Source organism: Impatiens glandulifera, chromosome 7 (assembly GCF_907164915.1).
Source record: "Impatiens glandulifera chromosome 7, dImpGla2.1, whole genome shotgun sequence".
Lineage (NCBI taxonomy): Eukaryota > Viridiplantae > Streptophyta > Magnoliopsida > Ericales > Balsaminaceae > Impatiens > Impatiens glandulifera.
Window position 1 is genome coordinate 36,329,122 of NC_061868.1, and position 20,514 is coordinate 36,349,635.

Genomic DNA, 20,514 nt, shown 5'->3' on the forward strand with positions numbered 1-20,514 from the left:
CTCTGTTTTCTTAAAGATTCTGAGAGAAGGCAAAAACAAATGGGGAGAAAAAATAAGGCAGAACTAATTTCATCTCAAAAAAATGAACACTTTTGGTTGTAGGCAAAATCATTGCCTACCCATTGAATTATTATAGTAGTGAGAATTTAATTATGGAAAACCAGAAATGACAAGGAAAAGAAAGGAAAGTTTAAATTTATGCATTTTCCTTAGCAATTTTCTCTGACTTGGCAATAACTTCATCAATTCCTCCAACCATGTAAAATGCCTGCTCTGATAAATCATCATACTTCCCATCCAATACTCCCTGTTCCAAATCAAATCACATACCATCAAAATGTCATTCAATTTAACTCTTTTATCTAAAATATTAAATATAAAAAGGATATTTTAGTCATTTAACCCAAATAATTGAATAGAGGGGTACTTTATACTTTAGTTGATGAATTGAATCATTTGATTGATGATGGGATAGTGGATTATTATTTTAGTTAATGTTCAAATAATCCAACATCAAACAAGCTCATTATATGGGTAAAAAAGCATTAGGGATTATGAAACGAAATTAGAAAAAGGGAAGTGTATTTTGGTTCATGCGACTGATAAGTGGAATATTTTGAATTAATTTCAAATAACCCATATCAAGCAAGGCAACCAAAAAGAAATCATAGAAAAGAGATAATAATAATAAGAAGAAGAAGAAGAATGAATGACCTGGAAGCTGGCAATGCTTTCTTTCAGCTCGACATATTTTCCTGGAGCACCGGTGAAAACTTCAGCAACATGGAACGGTTGGCTCAAGAACCTCTGAATTTTTCGTGCACGTGCAACAGTCAACTTATCATCTTCACTTAGCTCGTCCATTCCAAGAATAGCAATGATATCCTGAAGATTCTTATAGTTCTGAAGCACCTTCTGTATGTCACGAGCAGTATTGTAGTGATCCTCTCCCAATATATGTGGGGAAAGCATACGCGATGTTGAATCCAGAGGATCCACTGCAGGATAAATACCAAGCTCGGATATTTGACGCGATAACACTGTTGTTGCATCCAAGTGAGCAAAAGTGGTTGCTGGAGCAGGATCGGTCAAGTCATCGGCTGGAACATAGATAGCCTGGACCGATGTAATCGAACCCTTTTTGGTTGTAGTGATCCTCTCTTGAAGACCTCCCAAATCAGTAGCCAAAGTTGGTTGGTAACCAACAGCAGATGGAATACGCCCAAGCAAAGCAGACACTTCAGAGTTAGCCTGTAATTGTCATTATCATTAATGTCAGGAAAAATAAAACAAAAGCAGTTATAGTCAATGCCTGAAAACGACAAATAATTTTTTTTACTAGGACTTTGCTGGGATTGAGGTTATGAAATAGTAGGTTAATTGGGTAAAAAGACTTGAAAGTACAAATATATAATGGCAAATATTTTTTTAAGAAATAGAGGATATTTGGGTATTGGGTAAAAAGACTCAAGGGTAACAAATATTTTCTTAGAAAGTGATAAAGCTAATTTGGTTGATAGTTTGATTGATGTGATTGATCAGGGGATTGATGGAAAGATGGTGGGTTATTTAAGATTATTCAAATAACCCAATCCAAACAATACTTAGGACTTTTTCTGGAGGAGGCTAACATAGCCTCTTTGTTAAAGACTCTTACCACTTGAGGAGTGGATGTAGAAATTACATAAATAACTGATGATTTGTTAGAATCAGTTTAGTATTTGTTCTCTTAATAGAATTTAGCTGTCATTCTAGTGTAAAACTCCTGTATAAAGATGTATTGTAACCGTTTAATAAAAAACAATTCAAAAATAATCTTGTTAATGTTTCAATATTTTTCTCCTCCTTTAAACCGTTTTACTAAAACAACATAAAGTACCTGGGTGAAACGGAAAATGTTGTCAATAAATAACAACACATCCTGGCCTTCAGCATCACGAAAGTGTTCTGCAACAGTCAATCCAGTAAGACCAACACGGGCACGAGCACCTGGAGGCTCATTCATTTGTCCATACACCAAAGCACATTTGCTTTCAGCCTGATGATTACATTGTGAACAATCTAATAAGTAAAAAGTGGGACGTATGATTCAATTGAGAAACTGAAAATTAAAAAGTTTGCAGTCACCTGCTTTTCACCAATCTTAATGACACCACTCTCAATCATTTCCCTGTACAAATCATTACCCTCACGTGTTCGTTCACCAACACCAGCGAAAACGGAGAAACCACCTAGTGGATGGATAATATAATTATGCAAGTAATCAATTAGATCAACTTGGGTATCAATCAAGCAAAAAAACAATATAAAAGCATGCATAATACAAAAGAAATATACCATGAGCTTTGGCAACATTGTTAATAAGTTCCATAATAAGCACTGTCTTTCCGACACCAGCACCGCCAAAAAGCCCAATTTTTCCACCTCTTTGATAGGGAGCAAGGAGATCAACAACCTACAAAGGGTACATTGGTAAATCTCAAGACTTGTTATCAATAGCAATAATTCAACATGTCATATGATTGAGTTGTAGATTCAGGTCACAAGTTCGAGACTTGGGACTTTTTATGTGGATTTAAATCCAAATAAACCAATTTAATTATCAACCACTTATTCCATCAAATGATTAAATGAAATACCAGCTCTTGATTGATGTAGATTATATGATTCAATCATCCATCACTTCTTCCTAATCATATCAACAAAAATACCAAACCCTTATTTTATTCTTTATAATTTTAAAATATTAAATAGTAAGAACATTTTAGTCAAGTAGCACAAACAATTCACTTCTACATTATACAAGACTTTTTGTAAAATAGATTAAACGCTTTATTTAGGGAAAGAAAAGGTCAAACAAACCCCCAAATAGCATTTTTTAGTCTTTATAACATTTTAAATATTAAAAACTAAAATATATGTTGGTTAAAATAACCCGAATAACTCCCCTTTACATCTAATAAGTTATTTTGATGGAAATGCAGATCAAACAAGTACTTATTATGTGCACAGTCCCTATTATTTGAAGTCCCATTCAACATTATTTATACAAACATTAACATTTTAGAACAATAATAGCTTGAAGAAAAATGCAACTGGAAAAGAAACATGTGGAAGAAACTGAGAGAATAAATATTTATAAAATGCAAGTGGAAGCATTTCCCTGCATAGGATTACCTTAATTCCAGTAACAAGAATCTGCTGTTCAGTGGCTTGGTCCACAAAAGAAGGAGCCTCCCGATGAATAGGCAAATAGTGATCAGTATCTACAGGAGCACCCAAGAACAAGGTCAAGCAATAATTAGACAACAACACAGGGCTGAGAAGAACAACACATGATTTATTTATTTTATAGTCCCAAAAGTATGCTACTTACTGAGATCGCCCTTTTCATCAATAGGCTCTCCAATAACATTGATGATACGACCAAGAGTAGCTCTGCCAACAGGTACCTACAAGAAACCAATTGGAAAGTTACATTAGATATATAAACCACAACCACCACTATATGAAATGGGGAACAATTAACCTATTGATATTCAAATTTGATTTTGGATACATATCCTTTTGACAATTAAAAGACAATTTATATTGATATTCAAAAATTGGGTGCAATAGGAAGCCAATGATACATGAATTTCTTGCAATCTTCTTCTCATATGTTCATATTTGAATTTTCTGAACCAAAAAATGCTTGCAAAATAAATAAAAAGTGATGAAGATCTAGAGAAAGGACCCAATTGAATTGTTCTTTGATGCCGCAGGCAATAACAAATGAACAGCAGCAACCAATGCATATGCAGATAATCAAAATAACAATTTCCTAAAAGACATACACATATACACTAACATACAGACTCGAAATTCAACACAGATGTATATAGCATTAGCAAATATGACCAGAATTTATTCTTTATTGTGAAGATCCATAAATTATAGTAGATCAGCATTCAATACAGATTAAGAATACAACTTACAGTGATTGGAGAACCAGTGTTAAGCACTTTCTGTCCACGCACAAGACCTTCAGTACCATCCATAGCAATAGTCCTCACCATATTCTCTCCCAAATGTTGAGCCACTTCAAGCACAAGCCGGATCGAGTGATCCTTAACCTCTAACGCCGTCAAAATAGGAGGAAGACCTTCGTCAAACCTCACGTCAACAACAGCACCAATGACTTGACAGACCTTTCCAATAGATCCGGCGCCAGTAAACTCATCAGTGATCTTTCCCTTTGATCCATCAGACTTACTTGGAGGCGGTGAATCAGCTGGCTTCGATTGAGCAGCGGCGGAACTAGCATAATCCAACACACGATTAAGTAGGAATCCTTTGGGAGAAGCGCGAGTTGTTGAAGATGGTGAAGGAGATCTAAGAACAGATCTAGATGGTGATCGAAGAGCTGATGAACGGAGGAGAGATGATAACAATCTACGAGAAGACATGGCTGGATGAAGGAAAGAGAAAAGAGAAAGGAGAGAGACTGCTAGTTAGGGTTCTTATTGACTCAATTCCCCGATGTTTTTGTTTTTATTTCCATTTTCTGGTCTTTTTTGAAATGTCTGAAAAAACATTTTTGCTTGAAAAAATCGTGGGTGCGATGTCGTTTTAAGTCAATTATGCATTTTTACTAACAAAATTAATTATTCAACAATAAAATATAGTTCTTAATTATTGGGAAAATAATAAAATAGTTCTTATTCTTTACTCTAATATTTATTGGCTTCCTTATCTTTTGAAAATATCAAATGAACCCTAAACATTTTTAAAATATCAAATATTATTTATTATTAAAAAAACAAGTCTGGTTAGGAGTTATTTGAATAAATCTAGACTATTTACAAAGTTTGGATTTTTATTGATATTGAGAAAGTGGGGAAATTGGACGAAATGACCCTAAAAATAGGCCTATTTGTCTCCGTGGTCAGGTTTAATAATATTTGATTTGGTGACCACTTATTTTTTTTTTGACAAATTTACCCTTTTCGCGTAACGCGAAGGGAGTTCGCGTTTCGCGAAGTGAGACGCTGTGAAAAGTCCAGAATACCCTTACTATATAATACAATCCAGCCATTTTTTTCATTTCTTTTTTTCTTCTTCTCTCTTCTCCCCTCTTCTCCTCCTTCTCTCTATAGGAGGCGGCTTCTGCGGCGACGATGAGCACCACGACGAGCACCACGACGAGCACGAGCATCCCACTTGGTACGTTTATTCTCTTCAAGCATATCTTCATGTTTTTGTTGTTCGTTTATCATCTTCACATCTGCATTTTCGAATCACTGTTTTTGTTTTTGAATCTGCATCTGCACCACGATGAGACTTAGCGTTTCGCTAAGCCTTAGCGTTTCGCTAAGCCTTAGCGTTTCGCTAAGACCTTCTCATTTCTTTCTTAATCATCAATCACATCTATTTACCCCGATCTGCAGTTTTAGCTAAATCTTATGCTGACTTTTATGGCCAAAAGCAGAGTCTAGATTGAAATATTGTTTATTCAATTAATGTGTCAGTTGAAACCTGAGGAAGGTCCAGATTATGAAATAAATGTGGTTCCTTTAATTGTTTCTTCAACTAATACCTTACCAGTTTTTTTTCTTATGCTTTAGATGATGTCTTACTTTCCTCTTTAGAGAGATGGAAAGCTTCAAGTGGTATGTTTTATAGGGAAATCTTGTGCTTTCTTGCATGATTGAATTGTATCTTTGTTCAGATTGTTATATGTACTAAACCATTTTGAGATCTTATATGTCACTCTCTTTGTTTTCTATGGGGTCTTATATCTAGAGTGCTCTTCAAGCCTCGATAAATGGCAAATAATGAGGTGGAATCGAACGCACTTTGTGGAGTAGAATGGGAAGTTGTTTCACCTACAACATCGGCTGTTGCTGCTGCTCCTAGTACACATGCTAAAGACACAAATGCATTTTGGTCATTATTGGACAGCAATGGCAGAAGGAAAGGTGGCAGGTTTTATCATTAAGATGGTGAAGGGACATCAATATTGCTAGTAATTTAAAGGGTGGAACTAACTATTGCACTTGTTAATATAAATTGTAGTAATTGGTTGTGAATTGTGATACAATTACTTTGATCATATGCAATGTTTCAAGTTAAAAGTTTTTTTTTTGCATACTTTCATTACAATCATAATGATGTTTTAAACCAAACTTTATTCATAGTGTTCCTAATGATGTTTTAAACCAAACTTTTAAATATATGTTATATTACTAAACAAAACTTTCAATTTTCTTGTTGCTATTTTACTAGCATCTTGTCTTGGTGTAGCATTCTGGATTGGAATTCAGTATTTTTTTCAGATTAACAAATAACAACTCTAGATATAGTCGATGTAATCTTTGTGTTTAGCATTGTTTTTATGAAAAAATTTTTTTAAAAAGAAGCATATTTGGACACTGTTGGACACAAAATTACAGAGGTTATATAACTACCTATATAAGTATATATAATGAGAACATGTTCTAAGAGTTACATCAGCCTAGTAGTAGTATTCTCATTCGTGGTTAGGAATGATCTTTATTGAGAGGTTTCAAGTTGATGGTGTGGGCAAGGCCTCTCCGGTTCTCCTCTAGTCCACATGATTATGAGATCTCCTCGTTTTCTTCCCAATGTGAACAAAGTGCCTGCATAGACAACAACAACCCATGAATTATGAGGTATCAAATGAAGTAAAAAAGGAAAAACTATAATTTAGATCTTGATAAGAGAAAATAATTGGTAATTTTCCAATAAGATCTTGATTATGAAAGTACAAATAAGCTGAATGAGTATAACCAAATGAAGTAACCAAAACTACACTATCTGGATCATAACCAAAGGAAGAAAAATCACTTTTAATTTTATGTTTGGTAATTTTCCAACAAGATTGTGAATTTGTGAGTATGATGATAGAGATAGTGACAAATACCTAATCCATATGCAATCATTGCCCATAAGAAATATCCTGCTCTGAGATTCTTCTTTGATAACCAGTCAAACCTCTTCATATGCGCGCCTTAGCGTTACACTAAGTGCTTAACGAAACGTTAAGTGCTTTGCGTAACGCTAAGTGCTTAACGAATCGCTAAGTGCTTAGCGAGACGGGAGACGCGAATCTTCCCTAAAACGGAACTCTAATGAGCTGCAAATATCATCATGAACAATAATGAACCAAAATATCAACCAATATGAAGAATAATGAACCAAATATCAACCAATATCAACAAATATCAACAAATACCAACAAATATCAACCAATATCAACCAAATATAAACAAATATTAACCAATATGAATAGATTAAACGATTTAGGGTTAGAGTTTGGGTTTGAAACATGGATGTGTATGATGAAAATCGATTCAGGTTAGGTTAAGTTTACTTATCTTTCATTTGATGTTGTTTTCCGTAGGCGCCCTCGCCGTCGCTTCGCCGCCACCGTCGAACAAGAGAAGATAGAAGAGAGAGAAAAGAAATTAAGGAAATGAAAAAATTTGAGTTTTTATATAAAACTTAATCCACTTAGCGTAACGCTAAGTGACTTAGCGTTACGCGAAAAGGGTAAATTCGTCAAAAAAAAAAAAAAGTGGTCATCAGATCAAATTTTATTAAACATGACCACGGAGGCAAATAGGCCTATTTTTAGGGTCATTTCGTCCAATTTCCCGAGAAAGTGGGTATTTTTTATAAAAAAAATTAAAAATATATTAATATATAATGATAAAATATTTATATTTTTTAAATAAAAATATTTTAATATTTTAATTCATAAATTGAGTTATATGATTATAAAAAATATATAAAAAAAATAATATTTTATTATATATTTATTTTTAGAAGAAAAAAAACTAACAAAAAAATTATAATTAAATTGATTCTGGTTAATATTATTTTTTTTATATGTAACTAGGTTGAATCTAAGTTGCAAAACAGAACGGAAGAAAAATATATAAATTTAAAATAAATTCATAAGAATAAAGTAGAAACATAAAACGTGAAAATCTGTATCTTAAACCTATAAAATATTTATAAAATAAAATAGAGAACACGATACATATACGAATCACTAAATCTATGAAAAACAAAAAACCTTCAAACAACTTTTCTTATAAATAAAATATAAGTTATATTTTGTGCCTCTTATAAATAAGAATGCACTCATCATTTTGCACTACAAACATAGTTAGCATTACATTCAGGACAACCTACAAAATAAATAATATAAAGACCAAAATGTTATAAGTTTAAATATCATGTAAATAGTTATTCTACACATGATTGGATGAACTTGCGCTATCTACCCTGGTTTTATGAATAGGCTATCAAAAGAAAAATAAAATGAACTTTTGAAATAAAATATTTACAATTATAATAATATCATTCAAATTGTAAGTATAAAATATGATTATGACCTTAGACATTATTTTTTTTATTGTTTAGTTTTGAAATCATTTGTAACTGTAAAGTTAGGTGAGTTGAGCTTCAAATTGTAGGTTGTTAATTTTATTTGAAAAAACATATTTTTTGTGGCCAATGTGCAGGGACAACCCACAAATTATTGTAAAGGTGGGCTTAATTTTTTTTTAATATTTTGTAAAACCAAAAAAAATAAAATAATAAGTACAATAATGTGATTTTACCTAGTTAAAATATATCTTACGATATTATTAATTATTTTAATAAATTAATTATTTATCATAAACTATTATTTTACATAAAATAAATAAACATAGTTTGAGAGAAAAAATATCTAAAAATTACAAAATACTCAAATAACCATATCAAATCCATCATAAAAATAATTATCATCCAAATAATTATAATCAAACAAACTCTTAGAAAATGAATACATCTAGAACTTGTTTGATATTATGTATTTTATAATTTTATCCAAAATTTAAATATTTTCTTACATTTGAGTTCATCTATCTCATCATTTATTTTAATAATGAAATAATAAAATATCATTTATTTAATATAATCTTTAATTTTTCTCTCTAGTATATTTAAAGTTTAAAGGATAAAATAATTAATTAATGTTAAAAAATTAATTGATGTAAATGTTAAATTAAATAAATATTTTATCCAAAAACTCAAATAAAATAACATAAAATAATTAAACAAGCTCTAATATTCTCCCTCTCCCTCTCCCTCTCCCTCTCCCTCTCCCTCAAATCAAAATAATAATCTCTCTCAAATATATATATATATATATATATTAAAAAACTTATATGGGTTATATATACAAAAATTACAAAATTTGGGGTGGGCTTAAGCCCACCCTAGTCCCCATGCCAATGTGGATAGTTCTACTTGATGCATAACTTTGTCCTAACAGTTCAAAAATAACAAACATGACGCTAATATGTCTAGAAGTTGTTCCATACTTCATCGAATAACACAAACATAAACATAGCAATTTCAATTAATTCATTTACTTCAAAATCAACTTTATACCTGATTTATAAAATAACAAACAATTACATCATACACAACATAACATTTGATACTTTTAATTGCTATATAAACACAAAATTCGTAACATATCTTAGAGTTGGTTCATTCAAAATCTGAGTCAACGCATCACAATAAAACTTCATTCTCAATAAAACCCCTTTCTATTTTGAGAAACTTTTTACGATAAAAAATGCATGAATAATATAACCAAATTTTATTGCAGTTTTTCCACTATGATGGTGCATTACTGATTAAAATATATTTATATAAAGTAAGCTAGACATGTATATAAACATTATGTACTAAGAGCACAAATATAATGTTTAATGAAAATACATGTACACCATTTGTCTAATAAAAACGCATATAAATCTTCAATTGTTTTATTATTTAAGAGTTTTTAATTTTGAAGTTGCAGCACACTTATTGATCTCTCACCTAATATCTTAAGAGAGTTTGGACCAAACTCAAATATGCACTAAATATTTAAATATTAACTTCCCAAAATATACTGCACAATACACAAGTATTTTGTAACATTTTTTTAATAGTTAAAGCAAACTTTTTTTAGTAGTTAGTTAACTTGTGTTGAATATTATAATAAATTTTAGTGGTTGAAGTTGAAGAAAACAAAAACTCACATTGCAAATCATAAAAATTTTGTGAGATACAGTTAGGAAAAATATGGATAAACTTAGAATACAAAGCAACTACTTTTATAATTTTTGACCAATAATCCTCTAAGAATCACAATTATATTCGTATTTTCTTCACCATAATTAGATAAATCAAAACTTGACGATGCATTTCCCCCACAATATAAGTTGAATTTCCTTGACACTATAAGAACACATATAAACAAAATAATATAATTTAGATAAATAATAAGCTTAGATAACAACGATGTAAATACATTTCAAACGGTAAGCCATTGACTCTTATAGACAACGGTCACAATAGGACTTATAGCTTCACTTTCAACATTTGTTAATCGAACAAGAATCACTACATCAAACAAATAAAGATCAAAAGTCTATTATCAATTTACATGATCAATTTTTTAGTTAGACTAAAAACTCATAAACCTGTCAAATCATTTGTTTTAGTGCATCAACTACATATTTGTAGTCAGATAATTGAAAGTTAAACCTGGTTATTTTGAGAACGTCATCAACATGACGCATCTTTGTATATGTGAATAAAAAATTAAATTATTTTCAACATGTTTTAGCTCGAACTAGTTAAGATAACTCGAAAGTTTTTAAGAATATATACATGTCCTTCAATAATGATTCGTCTAAATCTACTAGAATATTGGTGTTGTATGCTATGGTGAATGGTTACACCTTTAAAAGAAAACAAAAATGTGGACACTTTTCATTCAAATTACACAAATTTAACAAGTAACATTTAGCAATAAATATCATCTAAACTCAACCAACACTACTGCAACATCTTGATCCACAAGTACAAAATCTATAATTTAGTAACTCAATGTTATACTTAGTATTGACCTCGTCCTAGATAGGGCCGGCCCTGAGATTTTGAGGGCCATATGCAAATTTAAATTATGGGGCCCTAAAATATTAAAAAAAATTTAAATTTAAATTAATAAAATAAAATATAAATAATTAGTATATTATAATACGAGATAAAAAGGAGATAAAAAATTATTTTTATAATATATATTTAATATTAAAGGAGAAAAAAGAGGAAAAAATAATATTAATAATATAATATTACTAAATATAAAAAAAAAAATTGGGGCCCTATAAAAGTGGGGGCCATATGCAAGTGTATTGGTTGTTTTACCTAGGGCCGGGCCCTGTTCCTAGAGTGTCATTATTCTAGCTGTCATTCTTTGGTCATTACATGTAGGTTTGAAATTCCATTGAGCTGTTCATTATTGAAGAATGTTTAAATAATAATAACAAATTCAGTTGTAACGTTATAATTAATTAAATTTATAAACCAAATTAGTACATCTTAATATGTAATCTATATATAATCCTTAATTTTAAAGTGATCGGATTGTTGATCGAGTCGATAGTTGTGGTTAATTTTGATATATATGTGAGAGTAAATTAATATTTGAGTCGGATTGTGGGTTGACCTGCCCATAAACTTAAAACGGTTAAAAATAAAATTAAAAATGTTATAAGTATGTTTCGAACTTGCAACCTAACAAAAACAAGTATAATTCTTTAACAACTAAGCTATTAAGACTTTATATTTTAAATTTAACACCAAATTTGATGAACGCGGAACAATTTTTTATAAGTTTAACTTTTTAACTAACTAATCTATATCTATATATAATGATGCTTAATTTTTAAAGTGTCGGGATTGTCGGGTCGAGAGTTGTGGTTAATTTAAATATATATGTGAGAGTAATGGATACTTGAGTTGGATTGTGGGTTGACCCGCCCATAAACTCTCTCTCTATATATATATATATAATTATGCTTAATTTTTAAAGTGTCCGAACTGTCGGGTCGAGAGTTGTGGTTAATTTAGATATATACGTGAGAGTAATGGATACTTTAGTCAGATTGTGGGTTGACCCGCTCATAAACTTAACATGGTTAAAAATAAAATTAAAAATGATATATGCATGTGTTCGAACTTGCAACATAACAAAACAAGTACAATCATTTAACCAACTAAACTAATAAAACTTTATATTTTAAATTCAACACCAAATTTGATGAACGCGGGACGTTTTAACAATATAAATTCAACTTTTTAACTAACTAATATATATATATATATATATATAATGATGCTTAATTTTCAAAGTATTTATATTGTCGGGTCGAGATCTGTGGTTGATTTGGATATATATATGTGAGAGTAAATTGGTACTTGGGTTAGATTGTGGGTTGACCTGCCCATAAATTTAAAACAGTTTAAAAAAATATTATATGTATGTTTCGAACTTATAACCTAACAAAATAAGTACAATTTTTTAATCAACTAAGTTAATAAGAATTTATATTTTTAATCAACACCAAATTTAATAAACGCATGACATTTTTAAAAATATAAGTTCAACTTTTTAACTAACTAATATATATATATATATATATATATATATTATAATTATATATATAAACAATCTTCACACATTTGCATCATTATATATATTTATATTTAGTTACAAAATTGAACTTATATGGTTAAGAATGTCCTACATTCATTATATTTGATGTTGAATTAAAATTATAAAATTTTATTAGCCTAATTGGTTAAAGATGTGTACTTGTTTTTGTTAAGAACATACATATAACATTTTTAATTTTATTTTTAACAGTTTTAAATTTATGGACCGGTCAACTCACAATCCGACATAAGTATCTATTTATTTTCACATATATATCATAATTAACCACAATTCTCGACCTGACAATTCAGACACTTTAATAATTAAGCATCATTATATATATATAGTCAACCCACAATCCGACCCAAATATCCATTTACTCTCACATATATATTTAAATTAATCACAGCTCTCGACCCGGCAATCTGGACACTTTTGAAATTAAGCATCATAATATATATATATATATATATATATATATATATATATATATATTAGTTAGTTAAAAAGTTGAACTTATATTGTTAAAATGTCGCGTGCTCATCAAATTTGGTGTTGAATTTAAAATATAAAATTTTATTAGTCTAGTTGGTTAAAGAGTTGCACTTGTTTTGTTATGTTCGCAAGTTCGAAACATACATATATCATTTTTAATTATATTTTTAACCGTTTTAAGTTTATGGGCGAGTCAATCTACAAGTCGACTCAAGTATTCATTTACTCTCACATATATATCCAAATTAAACACATCTCTCGACCCAACAATCCGGACACTTTGAAAATTAAGTATCATTATATATATAGAGATTGGTTACTTATAAAGTTGAACTTATATGGTTAAAATGTCACGCGTTCATCAAATTTGATATTGAATTAAAAATATAAAATCTTATTAGCCTAGTTGGTTAAAAGGTTTATTTGTTTTTGTTAGGTTGCAAGTTCGAAACATACTTATAACATTTTTTATTTTATTTTTAACAGTTTTAAGTTTATAGGTGGGTCAACCGACAATTCGACCCAAATATTCATTTACTCTCACATATATATCCAAATTAACTACCGCTCTCGACCCGAGAATCCAAATACTTTGAAAATTAAGCATTATTATTATTATTATATATATATTTATATATATAAATTGAAATTTTTTATCCTAATTTCATATATTTCTTATTACGTATATATTTTTTATTTAATAAATGAAAATATTAAAATAATTTAATTTTATTTATATAAATTTCAAATATAAAAAATATTATAATAATTAATTAATTAAAAACTCAAATAACTTATATATATGAAATAATTATTTTTGAAAATAATCAATAAAAACTCTTAAATAATCCATGTTAAACAAGCCCTTTAGTTCAGTGAAAGAAAATAAAATTATATTGTCCTCCATTATATTATAAAAAATAATTTATATTTGACTAATCTTAATTAGTTTGGAGCTATAAAAATAAATTGAGTTATTTAAAATATTTTAAAAATTATATTAAATTTTAATCAATATATTTTTAAAATTAAAATGCAAGTTTGTTTACTAAAATTCAATTGATATTGGGTTTTTTCAATTATTTATATGTTTCATTTAATATATTTTTATCACATAATTAATTATTATTTTAATCATCAATTAAAATATATTTATTTTACTTTTATTAAATTTTAAATAATAATTAAAGACATAGCTCCTACACCAATCTCAAATAACTTATTATATTTATCAAAATAAAATTCAAAACTAAAATGAGTAATATCTTTTATAAAATCAAGTAAGAAGGAATAACTGGTCACAAAATAAGTCAAATATGTATTTATGACACATTTGTATAATGTGTTCCCTATGGCTCCATAATTGGGAAATTTTATTCATCCAACTAGATGACAGGGGAGACTTATTTTTCCATAACGAATGCTTGGTCATAAAAATATGATACCAAATTACAATAAATAACTATTATAGAATTACCCGTTTTTCAAAAAAAAAAAAACTACTATAAATAGTAGTAGAATGTATTTTCCGTGACATGAAAACTACATCTTGCATTAAACATCAAATAAATACATCTTGGGTATATATAGAATCTAAATTAACAAGAAAAATAAGCTATGCAATGAGTTGCAACAAGTGACCCAATTTATTATTATTTTGGGCAAAACTATTTGTTGAGTTTGGACTTTCTTTACTCATTTTTAGAATTTAGGCTTTTTTTTTTTTATATATATAGTTTATTCTTTATTAAGTTACGGCTTGTTCGGTTTGCGGTTATCCAAATAACTTGTTGGGCTTGTCATCTTATAATCAAAACTAGGGTTTGTCTAGTTTTGATTCTTAACCCTCCTAATTTTTAGTCTTTTTAATGAAATTTTGTTAAACCGTTTTTCCAAAAAAAATATTCAATTTGAAATCTCTTCTAGTCTAACGACAATAAAATGTGGATATCTCGAGTCTCCTTGAGAGGTCCTGAGTTCAAACCTGTCAAACGACAATTTTTACGTTTGGCTAAATAATTAAGTGTGTTTGCAAATTAGGTAAGTTATGTGCTTAACCTTGTGGCTATATTTTTTTTTTCAAAAATATTCAATTTAGAACTTTGCTTTTTTTTTTTACTGAAAATTATGAGGATTCTTAATTGATTTATTTAGTCGAATTAGTAAGTCAGTTTTGGCTAGATTTTTTTTTTTTTTTTTTGTAAGATGTACCTTTCTTTTTGTAAAAATAAAAATTAATTTGATGCTCATTTTCTTTTGTTTTTTGTCATAATTTTCAGCTACTAACTTTATTTGAATCATAAAAATTCAATCTTTCTAAAAAAAAAAAAAAAAAGAAATGGAACAAAATGAGTTGCGTACAATCCAACCTAACGAGTGTCCATATCAATGCGGCCGGTTTGCTGTCATGACCCACTCATGTCAATGCATGTTTATAAGTTTCATTCATTATTTATTACTATTGAGACTAATTAATTGAAAAAACTATTAATATAATAACAATTTGGAAGGGTCTAAAACATCTATTGACTGAAATCTTAATATGAGATCTTACTACAAGGGCATGCCTGACCGTTTTATTTAAAAAAAAGATTGATTTCTCTGCAACCATTGGACTTAGATTAATTGATAACTATGTTCTCTTTGTATTTTTTTAATTGATTTAAGACATATTTTAAACATAAAGTACCAACATTTAAATAATTATTGTTATAAATCTTTAAATACGTACAAATTTATACATGTCTATGACCAGAAGAATTATCATTATACAACCAATTTTCAAAAACAAATTTATAAGTAGAGACCGTTTTTAAAACGGGTAAGGAGGATGAAAAACAAAACTTTTTTCCTGAGTATCATCAAATTACGAACTTAAAAAAACTCTGATTAATATATGTTTGTACACATATACCAGTTGAAAAATCAATTGGCGATCTATTTTCAAATAAATAATCTTTTAAATTAATTATTTTTAGTTAATTTAAATAACGGTTTCTTAAAAATTAATTTGTAACTTGATTATCGCAAATTCTCAAATTATTTAAATTTGAATATAAATTAATTATTTTTAATAATTTTAAAATATATCAGAAATGATTTAGAATCTTATAAAATAACGTTTTTTTTAAATAAATCCTGACACGCAAATCGAGGTTAAAATTCTCGAATCTCAAACTTGTTCCAGAATCAAAGAATTTTTTAATCTGATGTAACAATATATATAAAGAAATAAAAATAATTGAGAAAAAATATTTATTATATATGGATTTTTATAGTTATATAATTATGAAGAAATATATATATATATATATATTAAATTGAGAAATAAATAAATATAAAATATATATATTTAATTATTGTGAGTGATATATTTTTTTCTATTATATATGAAAGGTTATATATGTATAATTATGATTAGATAATATATATATATATATATATATATATATATATATATATATATATATATATATATATATATATTGAAATATTGAAAAATAAATTAACACATAAATTATTTTTTAATGAATTTATATTATATATTAAGAAATAAATCTTTTTTCTAATTATGGTAAGTATGAAATGTTATATATAGAATTATGAGTAGAGAATATTTATAAATATATATATATATATATATATATTGTATATTAATAAATTAATTAAAAGGAAAAAATATTTTATATTATATATTGAGTAATAAATGATTAGTTATATCTATGTATATTATATATTAAAAATAAATGATTCTTAAATCTTCAGATTTCTATCTTGGGTCAAGGTTTTTATAGAAATTTTATCATTATTTATATACATGTATATAGTTAAAAAAGCAAAAATAGAAAGATAGTTGTAGAATAAATTAGTAGAGAATAGAAGACTAGGTAAAGAAAAGCATTTATTATTATTCATTGATTTAAAATAAAACTCATATTGCACTAAGAGCATCTCCAACGCGCACAAGACTTTTGCCCTCTTATTTTGTTAAATCAATCTTCCACCTCAGCAGAAAGCGAGCACATGTTGTACTTGAGCAAAACACTTCAATGTTTCTGCCCGCCCTTTTCTCTAAATAATTTAAATGTGAATTTTATTTATATTATTTTAAATAAATAACTAATTTATACTATTATAACTAATATTCCTATATTATTCGAAAATTTTAAAATATATATTTATTTAATATTATTATAATGTTTAAAAAAAAACAGTAGAAAAAATTAGTATAATTAAATATATAACTAATATTCATATATTATAGAGTATATTATATAATAATGACAATGTCAGAGTTGGGCATGACCGGCATTGAGGGCACTGCCTTCTTTTTGCTTTTACATACCGTGCATAAAATTAAAAAAAACAATGACCTGCCCTTTTCCATGTCGATGCAGGCATAAGTCATGCACTAGAGATGCTCTAACATCTAGCCCTTTCAATTGCAAAATTAATGATATAAAAGTTGGAAAAAAAATTAAGATTAAAATGTGATAACATTTTTAATTTACTCCCACATATATATCCAAATTAACTACAGCTATCGACCTGACAATTCGGACACTTTGAAAATTAAGCATCATTATAGGCGGCGCCTAGGCGGTAGGCGGTCCAACACCGCTCCGCCTATACATGAGGCGGTCAGATTATTTAATTATTTATTATTTTTTAAATAATTAATTACTAATATTAATATATATATAAATTTAATAAAAAAACTCTTTATTTCCTATTATTTATTTAAATTTTGAGACAACTCTTTACATTCCAATTCATTTCTCTTATTCTTTTCCGTTTCTCATCTTATTCACCTCACCTCTTCTTCAGTAGAGCATGAAAAAAATGTTGATTTTGAGTCTGAAGATAAGAGAATTATGAATGTAACTGATGGTGCATACATAGATGATTTAAAAGATTAATCATGTTTACATACTTATTTTTGTTAAATATTACTATGCTAGAGAATATTAATATGTCTTTTTTGTAAAATAATAATCATAGAACATCTTTATTATATTTATATTTAAATTTATTTATATTTATATTCAACCGCTTAGGCACCGCCTATGCAGTAGGTAGTCACTTACCGCACCGCCACCGCCTACCGCCATTTAGAACACTGATATATATATATATTAGTTAGTTAAAATGTTGAACTTATATTGTTAAAATGTTCCGTGTTTATCAAATTTAGTATTGAATTTAAAATATAAAGTTGTATTAGTTTATTTGGTTAAAGAGTTGTATTTATTTTGTTAGGTTGCAAGTTCGAAATATATCTACAACATTTTAAATTTTTTTTTAACAGTTTATAGGTAGGTCAACCCATAATCAGACTCAAATATACATTTACCACATATATATCCAAATTAACGATCATAATTCTCGAACAGCAATTCAGACAATTTAAAAATTAAGCATTATATATATATAAATATAAAAATCTCATTGACAGAACAATTATTTCATAAATTTTTAATCTTACTGCGTGATTAATTATACTGGGTCTAAATCTCTGCCGACGGATTATCTGTATCAAATCTTATATCTATTTGATAATTGTTTAGACATTTAACGATAAAATTCAATTAAAACATGATTTAAACTAATGTAAAACAACTAATCAAACCAAATTAAGAAAAATATTATAAAGATATAAAAATAAAGTTATTCTTTCAATGATAAGAGCATGAGACTAAAATCAAAAAAAGAATTCCTCTATTATATATTGATTTATTTAATTATTGAAATGAACAAAAATAGAAAGATAGCTCTATTCTAGAATAGAAGAGTGGGTAAAAAAACATATTATAAATAGTAACCATTTATTTATAATTCATTGTAACTCAAGATTTCAAAGATTCATCAGTACTCTCTCCTCTTCCTATGGGTAAAGACATGGAAGTAGGAGATCAAGATTACCAAGACCCACCGCCGGTACCCCTGTTTGACCCGGAGGAGCTAACAAAATGGTCATTATACAGAGCCGCCATTGCCGAATTTGTAGCCACTTTGCTTTTCCTCTACATCACTGTCCTCACCGTCATCGGCTACAAAAACCAATCTGCCACCGACCAATGCGGCGGCGTCGGGATCCTCGGCATTGCCTGGGCTTTCGGCGGCATGATTTTCGTCCTCGTTTACTGCACCGCAGGCATCTCCGGTCAGTCAGTCGCATATTTAATTTCAAAAAAACTATATGGCTAAAATAGTTAAATTAAATATAATTTTACAGGTGGACACATAAACCCAGCAGTCACATTCGGGCTATTATTGGCTCGTAAGGTGTCCTTGATCAGAGCCGTAATGTACATAGTGGCTCAATGCTTGGGAGCAATTTGCGGTTGTGGCTTGGTTAAGGCCTTTCAGAAGGCTTACTATATCAAACATGGTGGCGGCGCCAACGAGCTTGCTGACGGCTACAGCACCGGCACCGGACTTGGAGCCGAAATTATTGGGACTTTCGTCCTTGTTTACACTGTTTTCTCTGCAGCCGACCGTAAGAGAAAAGCCCACGTTCCGATTCTGGCGCCGCTTCCTATTGGATTCGCTGTCTTTATGGTTCACTTGGCAACGATCCCAATAACCGGCACCGGGATTAACCCAGCTCGGAGTTTTGGGGCGGCGGTGATTTATGGAAAAGACAAAGCTTGGGATGATCAATGGATCTTCTGGGTTGGACCCTTCATCGGAGCGGCCATAGCAGCTTTCTACCACCAGATTGTTCTTAGGGCCGCAGCTATATATTAAATCTTTGGGATCATTCAAAAGCTGATTCATGCTTACAAAATTCTGTCTATGAAACTTCTCTTTTGGTGTTGGGAAGATGGGTCATTTTTTTTTCTTTCTTTCAGTAATGTACTCGAATAATGGTTAATTTTCAATGTTGGTACCATTTTTTATTTCAAAATTATAATTAAATATGATCTTTATAAGTAAAAGAAAGACAACATATTATTTATATATATATATATATATATATATATATATATATATATATATATATATATATATATGAGAAATATAGAGATTGAGAATTTGAGGGAGAGATGTGGCCTCAAATGAGTCAAGCCGCTTATAAACTACTCGTGAGCCGCTTGGTCAAAGCTCGACTTGAGTCAAACTTGACTTTGATCGAGTTCGAGCCGAGCTCACTCATTTTTTATTCGAACCGAACTCGAGCTCTTGCTCGATAGTTTGTCGAACTTTTTCGAGTTTGATAATATAATATATATATTTTTTTTATATATTTAATATTAATATTTAAAACAATATTTTTTCCCTTTTCTCTCAAAGCCCATGTAGTAGACTCAATCTATATTATTATATTAAAGGTGTAACAATCTACCGACTCTTCGTCTCTTTTTGTTCTTTTTCTTCGGTTATCGAAATTCCTTCTTCATCATCATCATTTCATCTTCTTCTTCACCATTTCATCTTTTTTTTTGTTTTTACTATTTTTTTTC

At 28.9% G+C, this 20,514-nt stretch overlaps 1 protein-coding gene and 1 pseudogene across 1 annotated transcript; one reads left to right on the forward strand and one right to left on the reverse strand.

Annotated features, from left to right (window-relative positions):
- Positions 1 to 56: 56 nt before the first annotated feature.
- Positions 57 to 4,505, reverse strand: LOC124944701 (ATP synthase subunit beta, mitochondrial). Its single transcript, XM_047485029.1, has 8 exons — positions 3,978 to 4,505; positions 3,377 to 3,452; positions 3,178 to 3,266; positions 2,338 to 2,455; positions 2,128 to 2,231; positions 1,880 to 2,038; positions 715 to 1,251; positions 57 to 307 (listed from the first exon to the last, which is right to left on the reverse strand). The coding sequence occupies exons 1-8, from the start codon at positions 4,446 to 4,448 to the stop codon at positions 197 to 199; spliced, it is 1,665 nt and encodes a 554-aa protein (XP_047340985.1). The 5' UTR covers positions 4,449 to 4,505; the 3' UTR covers positions 57 to 196.
- Positions 4,506 to 18,910: 14,405 nt separating this feature from the next.
- On the forward strand, positions 18,911 to 19,943 carry LOC124945386 (annotated as a pseudogene).
- Positions 19,944 to 20,514: the final 571 nt, after the last annotated feature.

Bases quoted from the DNA above. Each gene is read 5' to 3' on its own strand.
- LOC124944701 (XM_047485029.1), bottom strand. From the start codon at position 4,448: ATGTCTTCTCGTAGATTGTTATCATCTCTCCTCCGTTCATCAGCTCTT. The intron at 2,456-3,177 runs GTAATCCTATGC...TACCCTTTGTAG, and splicing joins TTCTTGTTACTGGAATTAAG to GTTGTTGATCTCCTTGCTCC. The intron at 2,232-2,337 runs GTATATTTCTTT...TCCATCCACTAG, and splicing joins CAATGTTGCCAAAGCTCATG to GTGGTTTCTCCGTTTTCGCT.